General features: G+C 37.7%; 1 protein-coding gene across 9 annotated transcripts in view; it reads left to right on the top strand.

Moving 5' to 3' along the window:
* TCF12 (transcription factor 12) overlaps positions 1-18,895 on the top strand; it is a 173,917-nt gene that overhangs the window by 106,823 nt on the left and 48,199 nt on the right. For all 9 annotated transcript variants that reach the window (XM_056345683.1, XM_056345689.1, XM_056345688.1 and 6 more), the window contains exons 8-9: positions 11,623-11,758; positions 14,868-14,920. In XM_056345683.1, coding sequence (XP_056201658.1) covers positions 11,623-11,758; positions 14,868-14,920 — 189 coding nt within the window. The remainder of the gene's footprint in view (positions 1-11,622; positions 11,759-14,867; positions 14,921-18,895) is intronic.

Here is an 18,895-nt window from a genome sequence, read left to right as displayed (position 1 = left end):
GAAACACTTTCCTCATCTGGGTTCCAGGCAAAGCAAGCTAGATTTCTATACGTCTGACTCACATGTGCTGAAAAATATTACGAGTTAATTACGTTATAGGTATTGAGCAACTGGATTTCATACTATTGGCTTTTTAGCAAAAAAACTTGTGACCTTTCTTTATTGACTTAAGAACAACTGTCTTCACGATTTAATATGGAACTTCAAAGGATTGCATCTTGTTGTCTGCAAATTTAGCAATGTATTAAAGAATAAATTTACAAGCATGAAAAACTGTATTTATTAGCTGTTATATCCTTCACAGAGTAAAAAGTTTGTGTTATTTTTGTGCAAAAAAAAATTTGTTACTTCTTAAGAAACACACTATAAGAACTTTGAAATAAACCCCAAAAATGCCTTTAGCACCAATTTCTTGGGCAATTTAACAGATGATCACTTTGGCAAAATAAACGTTTGCAAGTGTATGTTACTTTGCCTTTGCATAGTCAGTAATTTGCCTCTTTCAAATTTAAAAATACTTTAAAGCACTTTGAGCAAAATGCAAATCTAAAGAACAATCCTGCAATGCTGGAGAAAGCAGAATCTTGGAGCACACTAACAGCTATCTCACAGGCTGAAGAAGTGTAATAAAAGTAGAACTTGAGAAATTTGAGTCATCTAGGGAGAACAGAAAAGCTCGCTCACATTGTGCACAGGCAAAAATGGCAACTTTTTTGTGTTAGCTGGCAAGGTGGTGAGGAATATGCAAGCAAGAGTGAAAATAAGTATCCCTAGTAGTAGGATGCCAGCTTGCTGCATAGAGAAAAATTAATAGAACTGAATAGCACCAACTTTGAAGTATTTTAAATCTGTTTATAAACAGTGTAATTCTGAGATGTGTATATAGTGCAATGGAGAAGATTAACTGATTTTATTTTCTTAGTAAAGCATCAGGTGACACTAAACAGCTGGAAGAATAAGCATACAGACAAAAATGTGTTAGGAGGCAAGAGTGTATAAAAACGTATGTGGGATGCGGAAATGAGATTTACTGACAAAAATGGAAAAGCAAAGAAGAGTATGAAAAAATGTAATTTGAAATACATGTTTTGTAAGAATGAAAGCTGGAAGTGGCAAAAGCAAAAGACACAAGTGACTGTGAAGGGACAGTGTTTTAGCGGTATCTGACAGCTGAGGTATTACTTAAAATGTGCGCATCAAAGAAGAAAAAGGTATTTGTAGCACATCACGTTTTAAAACAGGGTGGTTCTTTACATGCAGATGAAGGCTCCAAACAAGTCTTTTTCAATCTTGCAGGTATAGCCCCCAAACAGCAGCATGGCAGCACGTCTTTGCAGTTGCTCCTAGGATGCTTTGCTAAGTTTTTAACTATTCAGCATTTTAATACCAGACCACTACTAACGTGATTTACTGTGGCATTATATGCCGGAGTACTGAGCACTCTATGTCTTGCTGGAAGATGAAAGAAGTAATGGACAACTGTGTAGAACAAATATGTACGAGGTGTTTTTCTTTGCAGGGCCAGTAACTACTTAGTAGTAAGGGTAAGCTTACGTATGCCTGAAGTGTGCGTATGCCAGCCCTCTCACACACATTCAGAGTTCTGCAGTTTTCATTTCTTCCTGTAGGATTTCTGTTCATATCCTGAAACTTTTTAAATCGTTTGTCTCTAAGACCTTCTATCCATTCTTGGTTTCCTTGAGAGCAATAACTAAAACAGTTATTCTGTGTTGAGGGTGTGCCATCTGCTTCTATGATACTGTAGGGCTATTGAAGAGAGATTTTTTTTTTTTTTAAAAAAAAAAAGGCAAACTAATGAAAGGGTTTAAAGTAATGGGAAAATGTAAATAGTTTGTCTGAGGAATGATTGGAAATAGGCATATTTAGACCACACCTATGGGGTAGACAGTAGAGGAGGTAATGTTGTGGCAAAAAGGATGCTAGAGTGTGGGTAATTGTCTCTGGAGAATCTTAGGCTGAACCTTGTAGCTAGTGTGTCTCAGATCAGATGCCTTAAGGCTTTTTTGGCTTTTTTTTTTTTGACTTCCAGGTGTTGAAATTAGGTAATAAAAATATGTACATAGAGAATATACACTGGAACATAATTGTGTACAATGAGAAAAATGTGCGTTTGCTGATAATAAAAAAAGCATAGGTGCTATAGAGGGGCTACCATTTTGTGGTTTTTTAAAAAAAATATTTAGATTTACTTTAGTGCTAATAAAAATGTCAGATTGTATCAGCTATGGTTCCCCAAAGTGTTTTCCTTTCTTCCCTCCACAGCTGCCCCCACCCCTGCAATTATTATTAAATAAATAAAATTAAAAATCTATTAAACAGTAACAAGAAAGCTCTTCCTGCTTGCTGCTGGCAGTGTGTTTAAAGATGCTTTAGATGGATCTTTCCAATGAGGCAGAAGAATACATGATATTCTGGACCTTCCTTATCTGTTTGGCCTTATAAAAGAATATAAGCAGCGGCTCCAGTTGCTGTTCTTCCTCACATAGTTTTAGAAACAGTATAGGGAACATAATGTCTATTTCAATCCAGTAACAGAGTTATGAAATAAAAAAAAATCGCAAGGTTTGTACATGTGTGGGATTTTTAATACCAATGTAACTTAAAAGCTGACAAACTGATTTTATTTTGTGTATTTTCTGTTTTAAATCTCCTTTCCTGTGACACCTTTGATATCAGGTGTCTCCCCAAAGCAGATTTTTACAGCTGAGCTATCAATCTCTTAAGAAATGCAGCTTCTGAGGGAAAGGCTGACACAATGTTAACTGAAGCAGCAACGCTGGGTTCTGCCAGCTGATACCATCTTAAAAGGCTGGGATGGGGAGAGGGATATATAGTTTAAGGGCAGATGGAATATCCAAACTTGAGTTTATTTTGCTTCATTTTTTTACTTCAGAAGTAATCAAGCAATATTAACTTCCTCTTGATTATGATTTATTAGAAGTGAATCACTTATTGTGCTATTGGGAAAATAGATCTTGTCTCTCAGCAGATAAGGAGCCTGCAGAACCTTTTTAGAAACCAAAAATGTACAGGGGACAGGCTAGATTTCTTTTTCCAGAGCTGGAGGTGACCACCTGAAGTTAATCAGGGAAGACATCCCCCCCGGAATGAAGTGGGTAGCAGGTGTTAGATTTAGTTATAGTTGGGGGAGGGATGCTATTTATAAAAGGGGAACAGTTCTGCAAGGAATTGTTTTGAATGTCTTAAGCAGACAAACTGTTCCTTGTCTTTGCCTTTCTCACAATATTTAGGGTTGGCACATTTTCTTGCCTCCTTTTAATTTTTGATTGTGTTTGATTGTATTTAAGGTAATGAATATTCCGTAAATATATGTGTGTGTATATATATATATATAAAAAATTTTGCATAAGGAAGTAAAAAGCATGTTGCACCATGGAGTGTAGATAAAATTTCTTTGGCCAATTGCTATTTGTCTCCAGCTAATCTTACTGCCTCAGATCTGGGTGCTCCTCAGTTACAAATTTATGGTATTATTGGAGGATGAGGAAAAGATCAGCTCAGTTCTCTCAGCTGTACTTGTCTGTCTGTTTGACCTGGATTGCCCTTTTGGATTTCCTTAAAGTGTTTATTCCTTTCGTCTATAACTGCTCTAGCATGGTAGGTACCCATTTGCCTGCCTTCCTTACTTCACAGAGAGATAAAGTCCCTTCCCAAACTTTGCACTTGCACGGATCACTGCTTTCAAGATGAATACAGGCCCTGAGTAGAACTGGGAAGGCGGATGTAAGAGTGGTGTAAGCAACCTGTGACTTAGTGTTTGCTGCCAGGGTGAGCTAGGAGAGGCTGGAGCTGGAGCAGGTAGTCAGTGGATGGAAAGAAGCACAAGACAGGTTTGCCATTTTGATTCCTCACCTGTGGAACTAAACCATCCAACTTGCATTGGTTTCAGCTGTGTTGTGCTTTTCAAGATGATCGTGTTCCTGATGGCACAGATTGCTAAAGAGCAGGGAGAGAAGGATAACATTTATTAAGGGGGGACGGGATTGTAGCCCAAGGTATTTACTGGGCTCGTCTATCCATTTACTAGCACCCTGGTATTGGATTTAACACTCACTTGGTCGTACGTGGAAACGTATGGGTCCATCATGCTAAGTCCTGACAATTGTCTGGTTGCTATATTAGTGATGGTTTTTTGTTACACATTTTCTGACTTAGTGCTTAGAGCAAGTGAGATTTTTCTTCCTGGTTGTGTGGGAGAGGAGATGCACAGCTTCCATACCATATACATGAAACATTCTACTAATTGTCTGAAATCTTTTGAAATAATTTTGCTGAAGATGCAGAGGGAGAAACAGATGCAAGGATAGTTTGAGCTTTAGAATATCCTTTATAGTCTGACTTCTGTAAATAAGATTCAGCATAAAATCTTTTATTATAATGTTGACTTCTTATGCTTGTAATCATAGAGAAAAGCAGGAAGACTGGTACCAAAAAATTAAAAAGTAGATGAATAACCCCTCAGCTGCTTCTTTTCTGACATTTTGCAGTTCTCCACAAACCTTCTGCTTTTGTATAATCACAGTAAGGAAGCTGTTCAAATTACTGTTTTCATAATGTAGCGAAAAGATTCAAATGCAAAGGGAGGGGAGCCTGACCTGTAATCACAATGCTTAGTAATGCCTTCCTAGAATTCAGTCAGCAACGCAAAAATACCTTGCCCGAGGGGATGAGCGAAGACAAGCTGAGCCAGCATAACCTCGGGGATTGGACACCAACATCAGCAGGGTGCTGCTTTTAGAAGCATAAGACAGAATTTGTAGTCTTGCCAATATGCGGTATCAGTGCAGGGACGCCACTATTGCAGGAGGGAAGGAAAGGACTCGTTCAAAATATTTGTATTAATCAGGTGCTTTAAAGCCACTTAGATGCAGAAGGAATACAAAATGTTTCCTTCCCTTTGCATTTAATATTTACTCCTCCCACTGCTTGAAACAACATATACAGAATTCTGAATAAACTTCTTTCTCCCGTCTCTGTCTCTGTGCTCAGTCTCAGTATATTTACACCTAAACAGAATTATCCATAGTAGCAAATTCTGCTTAGGTGTACACATTGAATAAGCAGCTCATGGTGATCAGGAAAAGCTTTGGTGTAAAAGGAGAATGTATTGATACCTTGATATTTTTCAGTGTTAATATTAATTGGGAAGACACTAAAACTGAATGTCTGTTATTTTGTTTATGATGTTGCATCATTTCAGTATTTAGTACCGTAGGTAGCTGGGGTGGTTTTTTACTCCAGTGAGCTAGATTAGCCTGATTACACTGGCAGGATGCAGTTGATGGATGACTGTCATTATCTTCTCAAACCTGCATGATACTTTAGGTATAGGAGATGATAATTAAATTTTCAAGAGACTACACTGAGATTATAAGATCTGAGTATTTTTTTAAAATGAGGAATATGTTTGCAATTACCAGCATGTCGTTGGAGGATCCTCTCCTGAGATGTTTTATTAGCAACCCCTGATTTCCTTTAAATTGATCAAGAAAAAAATGCTCAAGTTAGCATATAACACTTTAGATGTTGTTTTGGGTTTTTTAATTCTAATCTTTTCCTCCTCCTGAAGCAGACCAAAAATGTATCTGATCAGATCTATTGGTGATGGCTTGAAGATGTACAGGTTAGCACAATATATTTAATGAAACCTTGTTTGAGACAAAACACTAGAGAGGATCATAATTAATGCCTCATTTTCTGCCAGTTGCTATTGATTACTCATTCAGGGTCCCTTTGTTCTCAAAATGGTAACACTGTATTTCACATTACTATTTGATGATATTCTCAGGATGAGATTCTTTAACAACATGCTGATAATTGCAAACATATCTCTGGAATTTAAATTTAAAATGAATTTACATCATATGTCAGTGTTTTTCCAAATTCAGCTCCTATTTTGGAGTGCATATTCATTACAGTTTCCAAAGATCAGAGACTTGAGTAAAATGAAATTCAACACTTAATATTTTGTTTGTATTTTTGGCTGAAACTGCATGACACGGAGCTCAGGTGAACGGTCTTTTCGCAGCCCAGACCTCTGTACTGTACTAGTATCTCACAGTGCAGTGATTTGTGGATGTTTTAATTTTGGTCTAGGTTTCCCTTTGGAACCACAGTCACAATGTACACAGCTGAGGGGATTTTACAAGTTTAGCAGCACTGGATTTCATTTTGTTACATTCTTTTAAACTAGCTCATGCAAATCGTCAGGTTTATCTAGAACGCAAGACGTGAAATATTAAGACTCATTTTATAGATGCTTGATGTCATCCAAATGGTTCATGGAATAAAAGGACATGTACGTGAAACTTTTGCTGTACCCAGCACAGCATTTCAAGTTTACAGTAAGGCAAGGAACGCACTTGCTTCTGCTCTGCGTAATTCTGAGAAACACAGAAATGCCTAGTGAGTTTGCCTTCGACTGTGCGGTAGGGTAATGGCGGGATTTGATTGAACTGAGCGCTGTTGTCTTAATTTACTTTTACAAAGTAACGTATCTAAGCTCCCAATTTTTAACTAAACACTTAAGTACTTTTTTTTAAAAAAAATTTAGACAATTTTCCGGTCTTAAATAGGGACAGCGTACCTAGTGGGACTCAGAGCATAAGCTTTTCAAGAAGAAAGCCAATGCAAAAAAACTAGGAAAAATAACACCTAGTTGACTAGTTTATTGGGGAGGGGATGGTTTCAAGGTCTCAGTTTGCAGTTGGTAAGTTGCAGCTCTCATTTCCCTGCCAAAGCAGCCTGCCTTATTATGCCAGCACAATGGCCTGTCATAATCAGTTGTATATAATGGGCTAATGCTTTTATCCTCAACCATATTATTCTTTTGATAGGAAATAATGAGTAATGTAAAGGCACACAGTTGTAGCTGGATGAAACTATTGCATAGTTTGGCTATGGCTACACTAGGAAAATCTGAGTTCTTGAAGTGTTTGCTAATAAGTTTGCATTTAACAAATGAATGTGAATGAGATTTAGACCAAGAAGCACAAGGCTAACTGCCTATAACAAATACACTTTTGCCAAGGTAGAACCTTATATTTGGTAGTGTAGAGTATGGAGTGAGTTTTTTAAAAAATGTTGGTGCATTTTGCAGGACAGTTTGACTACATGTAGTCTGAAAATGCTGGGGAGCTGCAAGGAATATGACATAAGGGCATCTGTAGGCCTTTATTGTCCACATTTCTTTTTTTATATCTAAGCAAGAAAATCAAAGTGTTTACCAACATATTAGAATTCTGCTGGCCGCTGTCCTAGAAGTTCATTGAAGGCAGAGCAGTATTTTGGCATCAAATTGTTTCTTTGGGATGCTAAAGGTTCATGGAGTTGGGCTAGGGAAAAGAAAATTTCCAAAGTAGTCAAGCTCTTTTGCTTTCATGCTAAAATTGTTTGAAAGAATCAATTCAAAAAACATTTAAAAATGTGTCGAGTAAGGAGCTTCTTTTAATCTCAGGCATACCATTTTGATACAAGCATATGGTTGATTAGCTTGTTGGTTTGAATGGAAGCTAACTTTGCGGTGCCTGTAAGTGCAGCTGCAAGTCCAAGTTACTTGTTTTCTGTGACAAAGGTGCATAAATACATACACCCACATGCCCAGATACGATTTTTTTTTTCCCCACCTCACCCTTACAATGTTTGAATAGATGACTCCCCTGCATTTCATTTTGATGTGAGTAATTTTTTAGGAAAAGGACCCCTTTAAAGCGTTTGCCTAGATAGTGGCTTTTGAAAAAGCCTTTATTTTTGGGGTCAGGCTGTGCCTTTTCCCCTTAGGCAGTCAAAACTGTTCCTTGGTTTTGCTCAAAGGGATAAATTTAAAAAGTAAAGCAGTCATGTTTACCTCTTTTTCTCTGTTCTCTTTGGGATCAGGCTTGCTGTGTTCTTAGTTGATTGTAATAAAAGTATTTTTTTTATTATTTTTTTTTTAGGTTGGTTATTGAACACACATTCCTTAGAGGAAAATATTGCTTTAAATAAATCCTTGTTTATCTTGAAGCTGGAAATATGACTTCTAGAATCCAAAGAGGCAAATTTTTTAAGGGTGGTGCCTGTTTATTTACAACAGTAATGCAGACAGGACTCAGCAGCGTTCAGGAGAATAACCAGTCATTGATTATTCTTTAGTAATTGGATCCGTGCTTGGCAGATGAGGTTCGGAGTAAGCGTGAACGTTCTCTGTGGAGAATGCTGCAAACTACGTATGTAAGCGATCCGCCTCTGTGCAGGGACCTCAGGCACTTAGTCAGGAGAAGCTTGGTGCTGATAATACAAAGCTTTTTTGCTATTCTCAGTGGTATTTTTGTATTCCTTTCTTTATCAGATGCCCTTAGGAAAGGATCAGTCCTAATCAATATTGCTTCTCAATTGGTTCAGACAGGCAGAAAAATCAATAAGCTGAACTAATGACATCTATTTTTATTTTCTTTTGGAAGACTGAGGAACAATTATAAAATTTTAAAACAGATGCTTCATTTGGTTGTGGGAAGAGGGTTGTGGGGTTTTGTTCGGTTCTGTGTGCACCCCCCCTTTCTGAGGGGTTTGGGTTTTTTAAATAAAAAATTCTTGCCCGAAGACAATATAGAGCAGGAAACTTATTTAGAGTGTGTTGCACAGCTTGAGATTTACTGGGTACGTATTATATTACTTATACACTTAGTGTTGCCGTAGTAGCCATGCTGCTTTGAAATTCAGGGTCTGATAAAAATGTTGAGTACTGGATCGCTTAGGACAAAAGCAAGAGTGGCAACTGGCATGAGGTAAAGGTTGGAGGTGAAGTCTGGGAAAGATACAGACACACACCTTTGGGAATGGCTTCGCAGAAGTGAGTAGGAGTGTTCACTGTTTGGTTGGGGTTGTTTGCTTGCTTTGGATTGTTTGTGATTGGGTTTGGTTGGGATTTTCCTGTCATATCCCACCCCCCCTTAATGCACAGAGGAACTAAGAACCCTCCTACCCCTTTCTCTGGAGGCGTCTGTACGGTTCCCATTGCATTTCCAGAACCACTGCCAATGATCAGGAGGAGATGCTGGGGGCAAGCAGGGAGAGTTGAGTTGTCTTTAACACGAATGGGACCTAGGTCCTAATTGTGTTTGACAGCTGCTCTGAGTGAGAGGGGCTGAACTAGGTGACCTCCAGAGGCTCCTGCCAGCCTCAGCAGGTTTGGGATTCTGTGAGTGGGACCTTGCTTCAGCTACTTGACATGACAACTATGACAATGCTTCCTCCCCTTCCCCACAGGCTATGTAAAGAAGTTTTTCTTCAGCCCTGGCTGTTCTTGGGCTGAAGGTTGAGTCCTGGGCTAAGTGCAGAACTAGTTTTGTTTCTTCTTTTGGACAGTGCTGGTTTGGGGGAGCTGCTTTTCACAAAATATTGCCCAGGTTTCCTGCACAGTGTTCACCACTCTAATATGTGTTTAGAATAGCACCTTTGCAAAATTCAGTCTTATGCGATGTAAGCCATATATTCTGATAATCACGTTTTCTGCAAAACAACAAATTCTGAACTGTTTGTCAAAGGCAAAATTAGAAAATCTTGAAACAGTCTACAAGCAGATTTCCCTACCCCCCACCTATTTTCTGTATACTTTGTTTAAAGTTCATATCACTCCTTATAAGGGTATTTCATTTCAATATGAGTTTTAAATTAACAATTCTTATTTAAAGATTATTTTATTGTAAGAATAAGAACGAAGAAATTGAGTGGAAGGGAAATTATTTTTATGCCTTAACATTTTTAATCATTATTGATTTTGTTCTTCAGACAGTGTGATAGATTGCAAGAAATAGTTAAGACTTCTGGGCCCTCCTTTAGTTTTTAACAGGGTGACTTTTTCACACCTCTCTCTTTTCAATTAAAATAAAAGGTTTTCATGCTCAAATTAGTCATCAGACAAGTGAAAGACAGAAATATCACTAGCTGTTGGATACAAAACCATTTATCTGGAAAAACACACTTGAGGTTATTGCTTATGTTGTATATAGTCTGGAATTTTATATGACTGCTGGATTTTCTGCTGATCCCAGTGCACTGCAGGTTCAAAGGGATTTAGTACTTTACCAAGAGCCCTGTGAGTTAGCTTCACCTTTCACAAGTCATCACACCAAAGGAGCTGGTTTGAATGATATAATCCAAAAAATACATTTGTTTATGACCAAGGGTGTTCAGGCCTTGGAAGGGAAGGTGAGGAGAGCCGGGAGCAATGGGCTCTGCGCGGATTCCAGTGGGTGCTGTAGCCCTCAGAGGCAGCGGTGCTGGGGTGGCTCCTGCGGGTCCAGTCTGCAAGTCTGCCCGTTTGACAAGCTCTAGAACTTGGGGATGTGCATGGGCTGCGTCTCTGGAGTGGTCTGAGGGGAGGAGGGAGGTTGACTTGGGAGTGGTGGGACTGAAGGAGAAGCTTGAGGTGGCACCTCACGTTTGGTGTGGTATAAAGGTTCAGTCAGCCAGCTGTTTCTGGCTTTGCATCATCTCACAGCGGAAGCGTGAGCACAGTTCCAAGGTGGGCAAAACCAAACTGTGGTCCTGCTGCCTGACCGCTGTGCTTTACCCCCCTTGTAACGTGAAGGTCGCGCTACATAACGACCAAGCGTGGAGAAACCATATCCCTTTTTTCTGAAGGATGCTGGTTGCATAGTGACCTTAAAAGACCATCTGATTTGGGCGATATTAAAAGCAGAGTGCCTTTAGCTGTGGGCAACACGATGGGTGCTGCTGTAGGAAGCCAGCTGTACGCAGCAGCCAGGAGCAAGCAGCGGTGGATGTATTTTGATGCCCTGGTAGCGTTATGTTTTCTGTTCAAACAGTTCTGTGGGTTTACACTCCAAGTCTGGTGATTTTCAGACAAAAATGAGGCTGAGCATGGTATCAACCGTGGAAAAACTGTCTTCTCATGAATCGCCAGCATTCATTTTGGTTTCACAGAAGAAATCTAAATAACGTGAGGCCAAACCATATATAATGCACTTGTTAGGTGTTTAGAGTGTTTTTATTTACTGCATGAAAAGGGTAGGGTTCAACTACATTGTTGCTTTGAAGTTTTTAAAATGTCCTAATTTTTTATGTTCTGTGTATTAATCTAATCTGTTATTTCTTTTGTCTGCGTTTGATTTTTTTTTAACAATTATTCCATGTTTTTATAAAAGTAATATAAGTCTGGATTTCTAAATATGTGCTAAAACCTAATGTCACACTATAAACTTTTAGCAGTTTTTATCAATTATGTTTATATTGTGTAATAGAAGAGGTGTTACATTGCGAACTAAAAATATTACAGTTTTTGTTTAGAATTTAAGTATGAATTGATTCTTTCAGATGCGTTAAACTGAAATGGTTATAGTTTTTCAGAGGCTCACAGCCAAACTTGCTCAGCCTTTCTGAATTATGCTATAGTATATTCTTTGAATACTAATTTTTAAAAGTTAAACTTTTTTTTTTAAACTCATAAGACCTTCACTGAAAGCCCACTGAATTCCTGTAAATGTCAAGAGTAGTATGTGTGGTTAACGGTTAGTTACTCTGGTATATTAACAGATGAGTTACCACAGAGCTTAATTTTACTTTTTTCTGTATATTTTGCAGTCTAGTCTGCTTCGGTCAGATATGGGGCTTGGAAGTCCAGGTCAGCTGTCATCCTCGGGAAAACCTGGAACACCCTACTACCCATTTTCTGGCACAAATCAACGCCGAAGACCACTTCATGACTCACCAGCTCTTGGTGAGTAATATACACAGTTTTAAAACTTTTGTTCATGGTGCATTTCTGCAGGCTGCATTATTTTCTTTGACAGTTCATTTTATATACTGGAGGTTGCTCTGTACTCAGCAATTCAAATTACAGCAAACTGCTATATAAGACATAAACTGGAATTATTAACATTTTCTTTGAGATGCTAGTTTGAATTCAACACTGGTCAGTATTGCTTATAAAACAAACAAGAAACTCCAATAAACCCCTTAATTGCAAAAGCAATAATGACAGATGGATAGGAACTGATGACCAGCTGAGTGCCCTTAACCCATGCCATCATTAACTCCTGGAAATGCCTGACCTTGAGGTCATTACCATTATTTAGTAGGGGAAAGACACAAAGGGGAAACAATTAGCCTTTTATATGCTAAAAGCAACTTTATTCAGGGCAATATATAGTTCATTGTAATTGGTTCAACATGCCTTTAAAGTTCTTTAGCAATTGGAGACTAGTAGTTTATCCTAAAATTAAACTACCTTGCAAAATATGCAGGCAGGAACTTGCTTAAAAAGTGTTGTAATCCTGTGACAGTATTAATATTTTATTTTGGAGATACTTAGAGATAAATGGATTTTTCCTACTCGTAGTCAGTGGTAATATTTCATAGCTCTAAAGACTTGCTGTTGAATTAAGGAATCAAGAATGAGCCAGCTGTTCTATCGTTTCTGTTATAAGACCATCACGAATAATAGGGTGTGCAAATTCAAAAAAAATCTTTTTAGTATAAAAAGAGAGGTTGTAACTTGATACTCTAGTTTAAAGGCTATCATATTTCAATGTTAGCATGTTATGTTATTAGGATTACTCCGGTTACATGTTTTGATTTTTAATGCCCCTCATCCTGTGCAGCACTTCTGTTCCATAATAAAATCTTGTTTGTTGGAACCATGTAACTTAAGCCATACTTTACCCAAAATAAAATTTCATCAAATGCAAATTGTTTCTTGAAGTAACGTTAGTATTAACTAGTACTGCAAACTACTTGGGCACTAAATAAGTTTTGAACAGGCTTGAATTTTTTAAAAAAAATCTTTGATTTTTATAACGTAATATGACTTTGGAAGTTTACCTATATACGCGTGTGTGTGTATATTATAAAATACCATTTTTCTATACCTTTTAACCAGTTGTCAAGACAACTGCCGTTTATTCTGGGGTTGTCTGTCTTCTAGAAATATCTGTGCAAGTATTAGTGTTCCTCAGAATAGGAGAATCAAACACAGCAGTTCTTCAGAGCTACTTCGGAAGAGGAACAATCAGGAAAATGAAATTGTTTGCTGCTTGGATGTTTGAACTTTAATAGAAAAGAGTGGTGTTTATTATTAGTATTATTGTTTTAGCCCCCACTGAATCTGCTTTAGTGAGAAATTACTATAATAGTAACCTGTTAGGGTTTTGAGCAAAGTGGTCTGTTAGAACACGACTTCAGGTGCTGAGTAGAGTGGGGTACTGATGTGGGCAGAAACGTTACAGTATGAAACAGTCACTGAGGGAGAGTCCGAACTGAGATTGTCTTATTAGTGTTAGATACTTGAATATGTGATTAGGTGCATTTCTTGTGCAAGCTATATAGAGTTTGGTAACTTCCAGATACTATTAAATTAAACAAAACGAAGCTAAGTGTAGTGTTCTCAGAGTAGTACTCCTATTAATGTTTTTCATTTTAAGAGAAGCTCAAGGGCTAGAAACATGTTTGGACTGGTAACAGGGTGATATTCTTCTTTCTGTCATGGCTGAATCTGGGGGACTGTAATTTGGGACATGGCAGGTGGTGGTTACAAATTTATGGAAATATTTTTCCAGAACTGCCAGGAAAAGCAAGTGCACTTTTATCTTGAGTCTTGTTTCCAATGGCTCGAGAAAGTATGTCTGAATTTTTTTTTAATTTTTTTTTTTAATGGACTAGTTAAATGTTACGAAACAGCTGACTGAGAATTTAAAGCAAAGTTGAATTATGGCCGTTTTATACCTGAGAAGGAGTTGCCTGTCCAGGATTTCAAGAAATTCTCTTTAAATTTGCTACTAAAGTTCATTGAAACCAACCAGTATTCCCTTTCAGGTGACGCTTTGAGAGCAGTGTAAATATCTTCTCCAGAAGTCCTTTTATTTTCTGTTCAAACATGCCCTATGGGGAATGATCAGAGTAAAGATACTCAGCAGATATTCTTACCTTATCTTGCCTTTATCTTGTCATATCGTATAATAAAATTTTCTGTTTTCATTCAGGACATTTAATCATAAAATAGGTATTTTGTATTTTAATTGAAGACTCCATCGGTTAACTGTAGAACTGCTAATCTTGCCAGATACTCATCTTCAGAGCATCAGTTAACTTGTAATTTGTATGCATACTGTTCAGATTAATTTTATTAGCAGCTGAGTAAACTGGTTCAGATTCTTGATTTAGGTAGTGAAATTGCTGGGTACTTTTGTGATGGTGCAACAATTATTGTTAGAAGGAAGCAGGTATCATACCTCCAACTTTACTATTACATGCCAATTTGAGTTGTATTGCCTAATAAAGGCAATAAGAAAAGTAATTAGGTCATTAGATTTGCTGTTTATTTACAACCTTGGTATAGTCTAAAAGCTATAGAAATTTACATCATGTTAGTGTTTTCAGAGTATAAATCATACTTTAAACATGTCATAGATTCCTTTTTGATTGTTCTGTCTTACTCTGAAGTGCAGAAAGGGAAAGCGTTTCTCGTGCTAATCAGTCCCATTTTCTCCTCCTTATAGATCTGAAACCTTTCTCTCTTTCCTAGCAAGTGTATAAGGGCATCAGTGCACCCTTTAGCGTTCGTGTTCTTAGGAGTGGAGTAACTGCTTTCCTTATAGAAAGAATTGGAATTCTTTAGCAAAGCTTTATTTTAGAGAAGAACATAAGTGTGTTACATATTTAAGCACATTCTCATATTGATGTGAAAGACAAATTTCATTGGCACATAATAAAAAATGCACAAAATTGCAAAATAAATCCATGGTGGAAAGAAAAAGCTGTATAGCATAGCTATTTATTGTTTTTTGTCTGTAGCGTAGATACCTGATGAAATGTTGTTTTTCTGTGTACAGATCCTCTACAGACAAAGAAAGTAAGAAAGGTGCCCCCCGGTTTGCCTTCTTCTGTAAGTACTACATTTTTTATTTATAGCAAACAAATCGGGCTCAAATCGGGCTCTTTGCCAGACATACATAGAAATTACCTAACTTTAGCGTTAGGAGGGCTATCTGCTGGATGTGAGTGGCGAGGCTAGGTAAATGGGAGTGGTTCTGGAGGCCGAAATGCACATTTGATGTGGAATTTTTTAGATTTCATAGCAGTGATTTGTAGCTTGCTCATATGCCTCTACCCACTTGTCCCTGTCATTTGAATTCCTCTCTTGGGAAGAGAGCTGGGCCAGGAGCTGTCAAAGAAGATCTCCTGTACAGGTCTTTTGATGTTTAATTAGTCATTATGTTGCTGAACAGGAGGACAGACAGAGATTAATAGCTGAGAATCTTAGAAATTTACATTTGTAATAATCCCAGTGGAGCTGAAGACATTAAGATTCGGAGGACATGTACAGCTCAGCTTGCCTCAGTAGGACTGAGGTTATTAATATGCATAAATCACCGAGTCAGATGTTCATTGTGAAGCCCTGGTGGATTTTAAAGCCTTCATTAAGCCTTTCCTAACTTCAGCCTAGCATCAGGAAGGCTTTCAAGCAACTAGTTTGTTGATCCCTCTTTGCTTGAAAATTTATCCTTCGAGAATAAAGGGCTTTGATGAAAAAGGTTGGAAGGGTTTTGGTGGAAAAAATCATTAATGGCTGTGATAATCTAATGCTATAGGGGTGTTTTGTGGTATTAAATATGCTTTATTCTTAAAAGGAAGAAAATTGTTTATAAATGAATCTGCATTTAAAAATCCACGTGAACTGAAAAATCCCCAGCGAAGCGAAGGATGGCATTATTTTTTATTTTTTTTTTTCCCCCTGCTCAGAACAAACAGGAGGGGAGGGGGAAGCTGGGCTGCCTTGCGGGGTACATCGCTTTGTTGTGTAAATGGATGTTGGGCTTTTATTTGGCAGTACTTAACACATGGGCGCAGGTGCACTTGGATGAGTCATAACTCAAAGCCGGATAGGCTGAATAGAGCATACTGCGCAGGCAGCGCGACTGGAGCGGGAGCGCAACGGGCCCCGTCTTTTTATTTTGTATCGCGTCAAGTGCGGACGGGGTCTTCTAGGCCTTGCGTCTCCCCTGTTCTCTCCTCCCTCTCTTTCCCTTCTCCCTCCCCCCTGCTCACGGTGAGATATATAGAAAGCGGGATCTGAAATGCCATTTGAGCCGCGCTTGCAGATGGAGCTGAGATGGTATGGACAGCCCGGGGCAGCTGTGCTCCCAACCTGCAGCCTACCTGGAAGCCAGGATTGCAGCTGCAGGCACTCCTCAAAGCTTTTGCTTGCATAAGCACTTGGGCCCCACTAGAGGCTGAATAGCTGCTTGATAAACAAAATGAACACAATGCCTCAAATCATTATTCCCGAGGCCAGGAATATTCTTCTTCTCCCCCCCCCCCCCCCCCCCCTTTTTTTTTTTTTCCCCTTCAGCAGCAGCTAAAAATAGTTTGGCAATTTACATTTTTAACAGTTGCATGTTATGTAGGGTGGCTTTACAGTCTAGCTGATGATTTCTGCTAGATTAACAAAAATATATTTAAAATGTCAGAGAAGCTAAAACACATAGCAGTGCAATTTTCATGTAATTTATTACTGTAATTCTGGGCGGGTAATAAAGCTTACATTACACGTTTAATATTTAGTAGCGTCAGCCAGGTAAAGAGATCGTTTTAGGGAATGAAAAATTTCTCTCATTACTCTTACTAGGCTTTAATTTTAAGAAGCAGTATTTTTCAAATTGTTTTCATTTAATTCTTCTTCTGTGAGAAGAGTGGAGACAAGAAAATGCTGATAAATTTTATTTGTATTAACATTGTACCAGTCTGCCCAATAAACTGCAGTTACTGTGAATAAACAGGTTGCGGTGCTGCAATTTTTAAGTACTGTTTCTCTGTGTTTCAGTGCTTTTCAGTCCTTAAAGTAAAATATGTTACAAAAAACAAAAAGTTAGATGAGGTACTGTGTGTTTAGAAGATGACACAGAACTAAATTTCATTGAGCATCATAGGAAATTTAAGTCAACGATTATGCAAGTGTTGTCTTTATTTTAAATATACTTGGTAAGAAGTCAGAATGTTTTGTGGGTAAGTAAAAAATGGATTTAGCTAATAGGTAGTGCAGAGAAGTTTAATTATAATGTGGAAAGTCGCAAGAAAGATGATCCTTAACGTTATTATCCAAATCTGTATTTTTTTTTAATTTTTCAGTTTCTAAAAGATTTTCAGCAATGTTTTTGTGTTAGTATAGGGCTGCCATATCAATGGATACTCAACAGTAATTTAATTTTTTAGGTAACTGTAATTTAATAACAATCTTTTAAGAAAAAATATTTTAAAAATTAATAATCTTCCTCTAGTTGGTTTCATTTTTCTCTTGGATTTATATAGTATTTTCTGAAATTACTTCCTTTGAGGTTTATCTATCTTCATGTGTTCATATTAGGGCCTAAAGTAAAAGCAGTGCCAGAGAAATGAATTGTTCAGTTACTTTCTGGGATATAACTCAATCTGAACTTGTCCTTTTACTGTAAAAATGCAGTGCAGCAGGCAAACTCATTTTTAAGTTTTCCTGTCCTAAGTTGTTAAGCGGTGAGTCATTGCCCAAAACATTTTGAATGCTGAGATGCAAGCATTTCTGTCAAACTACAACTACTAAATGTAAAGCTTTGTGGGGAGCATCGAAAATAAAAGTATCAGTGGTTTATTTTTTCTTACTGTTGGCTCAAGCCAGGCTTGAGTGAAGAGAAAGGTTATGATGTGCCATTTATTTTACAGCAGGAGGGAAAAACACTGTTCAGGGAGTTGCATAATCCTCAGAGATTCAAAACTGTTGTATTTCTGCGAATTTTTCCATTTGTAGGAGTTACCTTAACTAAGCCAAGAAACTAATAACATCATGTGACTTGAAACCAGTTGTAACTAATCGGCAGGGCTGAGTTAGGAAGAGCGAGTGTCAGGGCTTTTGAAGGGCTGTTGGGTCTGCAGGGGGAGAAGAAAGAAAAGTAAGGCTCGGGGATACGTACGGGGGGATTGCCAAATCATTATGGATGGGCTGTGAGCAGAAACACACTATTCACATGTGTAGTCAGAAAATATTTCAAACTAATATTTATGATAAATGCCATAACCAGTAGCTATCATGAGGTCACAATTCTAAAAAAAAATTGCAGGAGTATCATCATTCTTTTGCCGTTTAATTAGTCTCCTATCAGAGGAATAACATCATGCCTGTTGACTTTTGTTAACAGAAAATCAGCTGACAGAGGCACAAATATCTGATTGTTTTCTGTGTAGTACTATTTCTAATAACCATTTTGAGTATTTTAGACTTTCGGCAGTACCTGAAGCTAACAGTTAATAGTTAACTTTACCTTGCTACTGATTTAATAAGAGATTGTCGAGTGTTTTCTAATACCAGAGATCTCTTTCTAAATTCCAACTCATCATGTTTTTCAATAAATTTGAGACAATTTATTGCTTTGTTATATCACCCTCTATATTATGTGTATAGTCCATAGGTGCTTATTTATTGCAATATCTCTTTATGAAGCAAAGCTAAAGAAAATTTGGTTTGCATGTATAGAACTACCTCCCAAACATCCAAGGCACTTTTCTTTTTGTTACCATGCTAGCCTTTTAAGACTGAGCGTGAGAAATACATTGGAAGACATGTCTCATAAAGATACCAGAAGAAAAATAATAGATCTTACTCCCTTCTGTGCCTCCCTCCTTCCTCCACCTTTCCTGAAGGGTAAAAAGAAATTATTTGAAATTGTGGAGTGAAAAGGCAATGGTCCTCTGAATGTTTATCTGAAACACAGTTTTTGAGACTTCAATGTTTAGATTGTATTAAAAATAATATAACATTCACCACGCTGAGTGCACTTTCTTTGGAGAATTATCCTCACTATTAGCAAGCTCAGTGTGTTTTGAAGTAGCC

Source organism: Falco biarmicus, chromosome 7, assembly GCF_023638135.1.
Source record: "Falco biarmicus isolate bFalBia1 chromosome 7, bFalBia1.pri, whole genome shotgun sequence".
Taxonomy (NCBI): Eukaryota; Metazoa; Chordata; class Aves; order Falconiformes; family Falconidae; genus Falco; species Falco biarmicus.
This window is presented reverse-complemented; position numbering and strand designations above follow the sequence as displayed.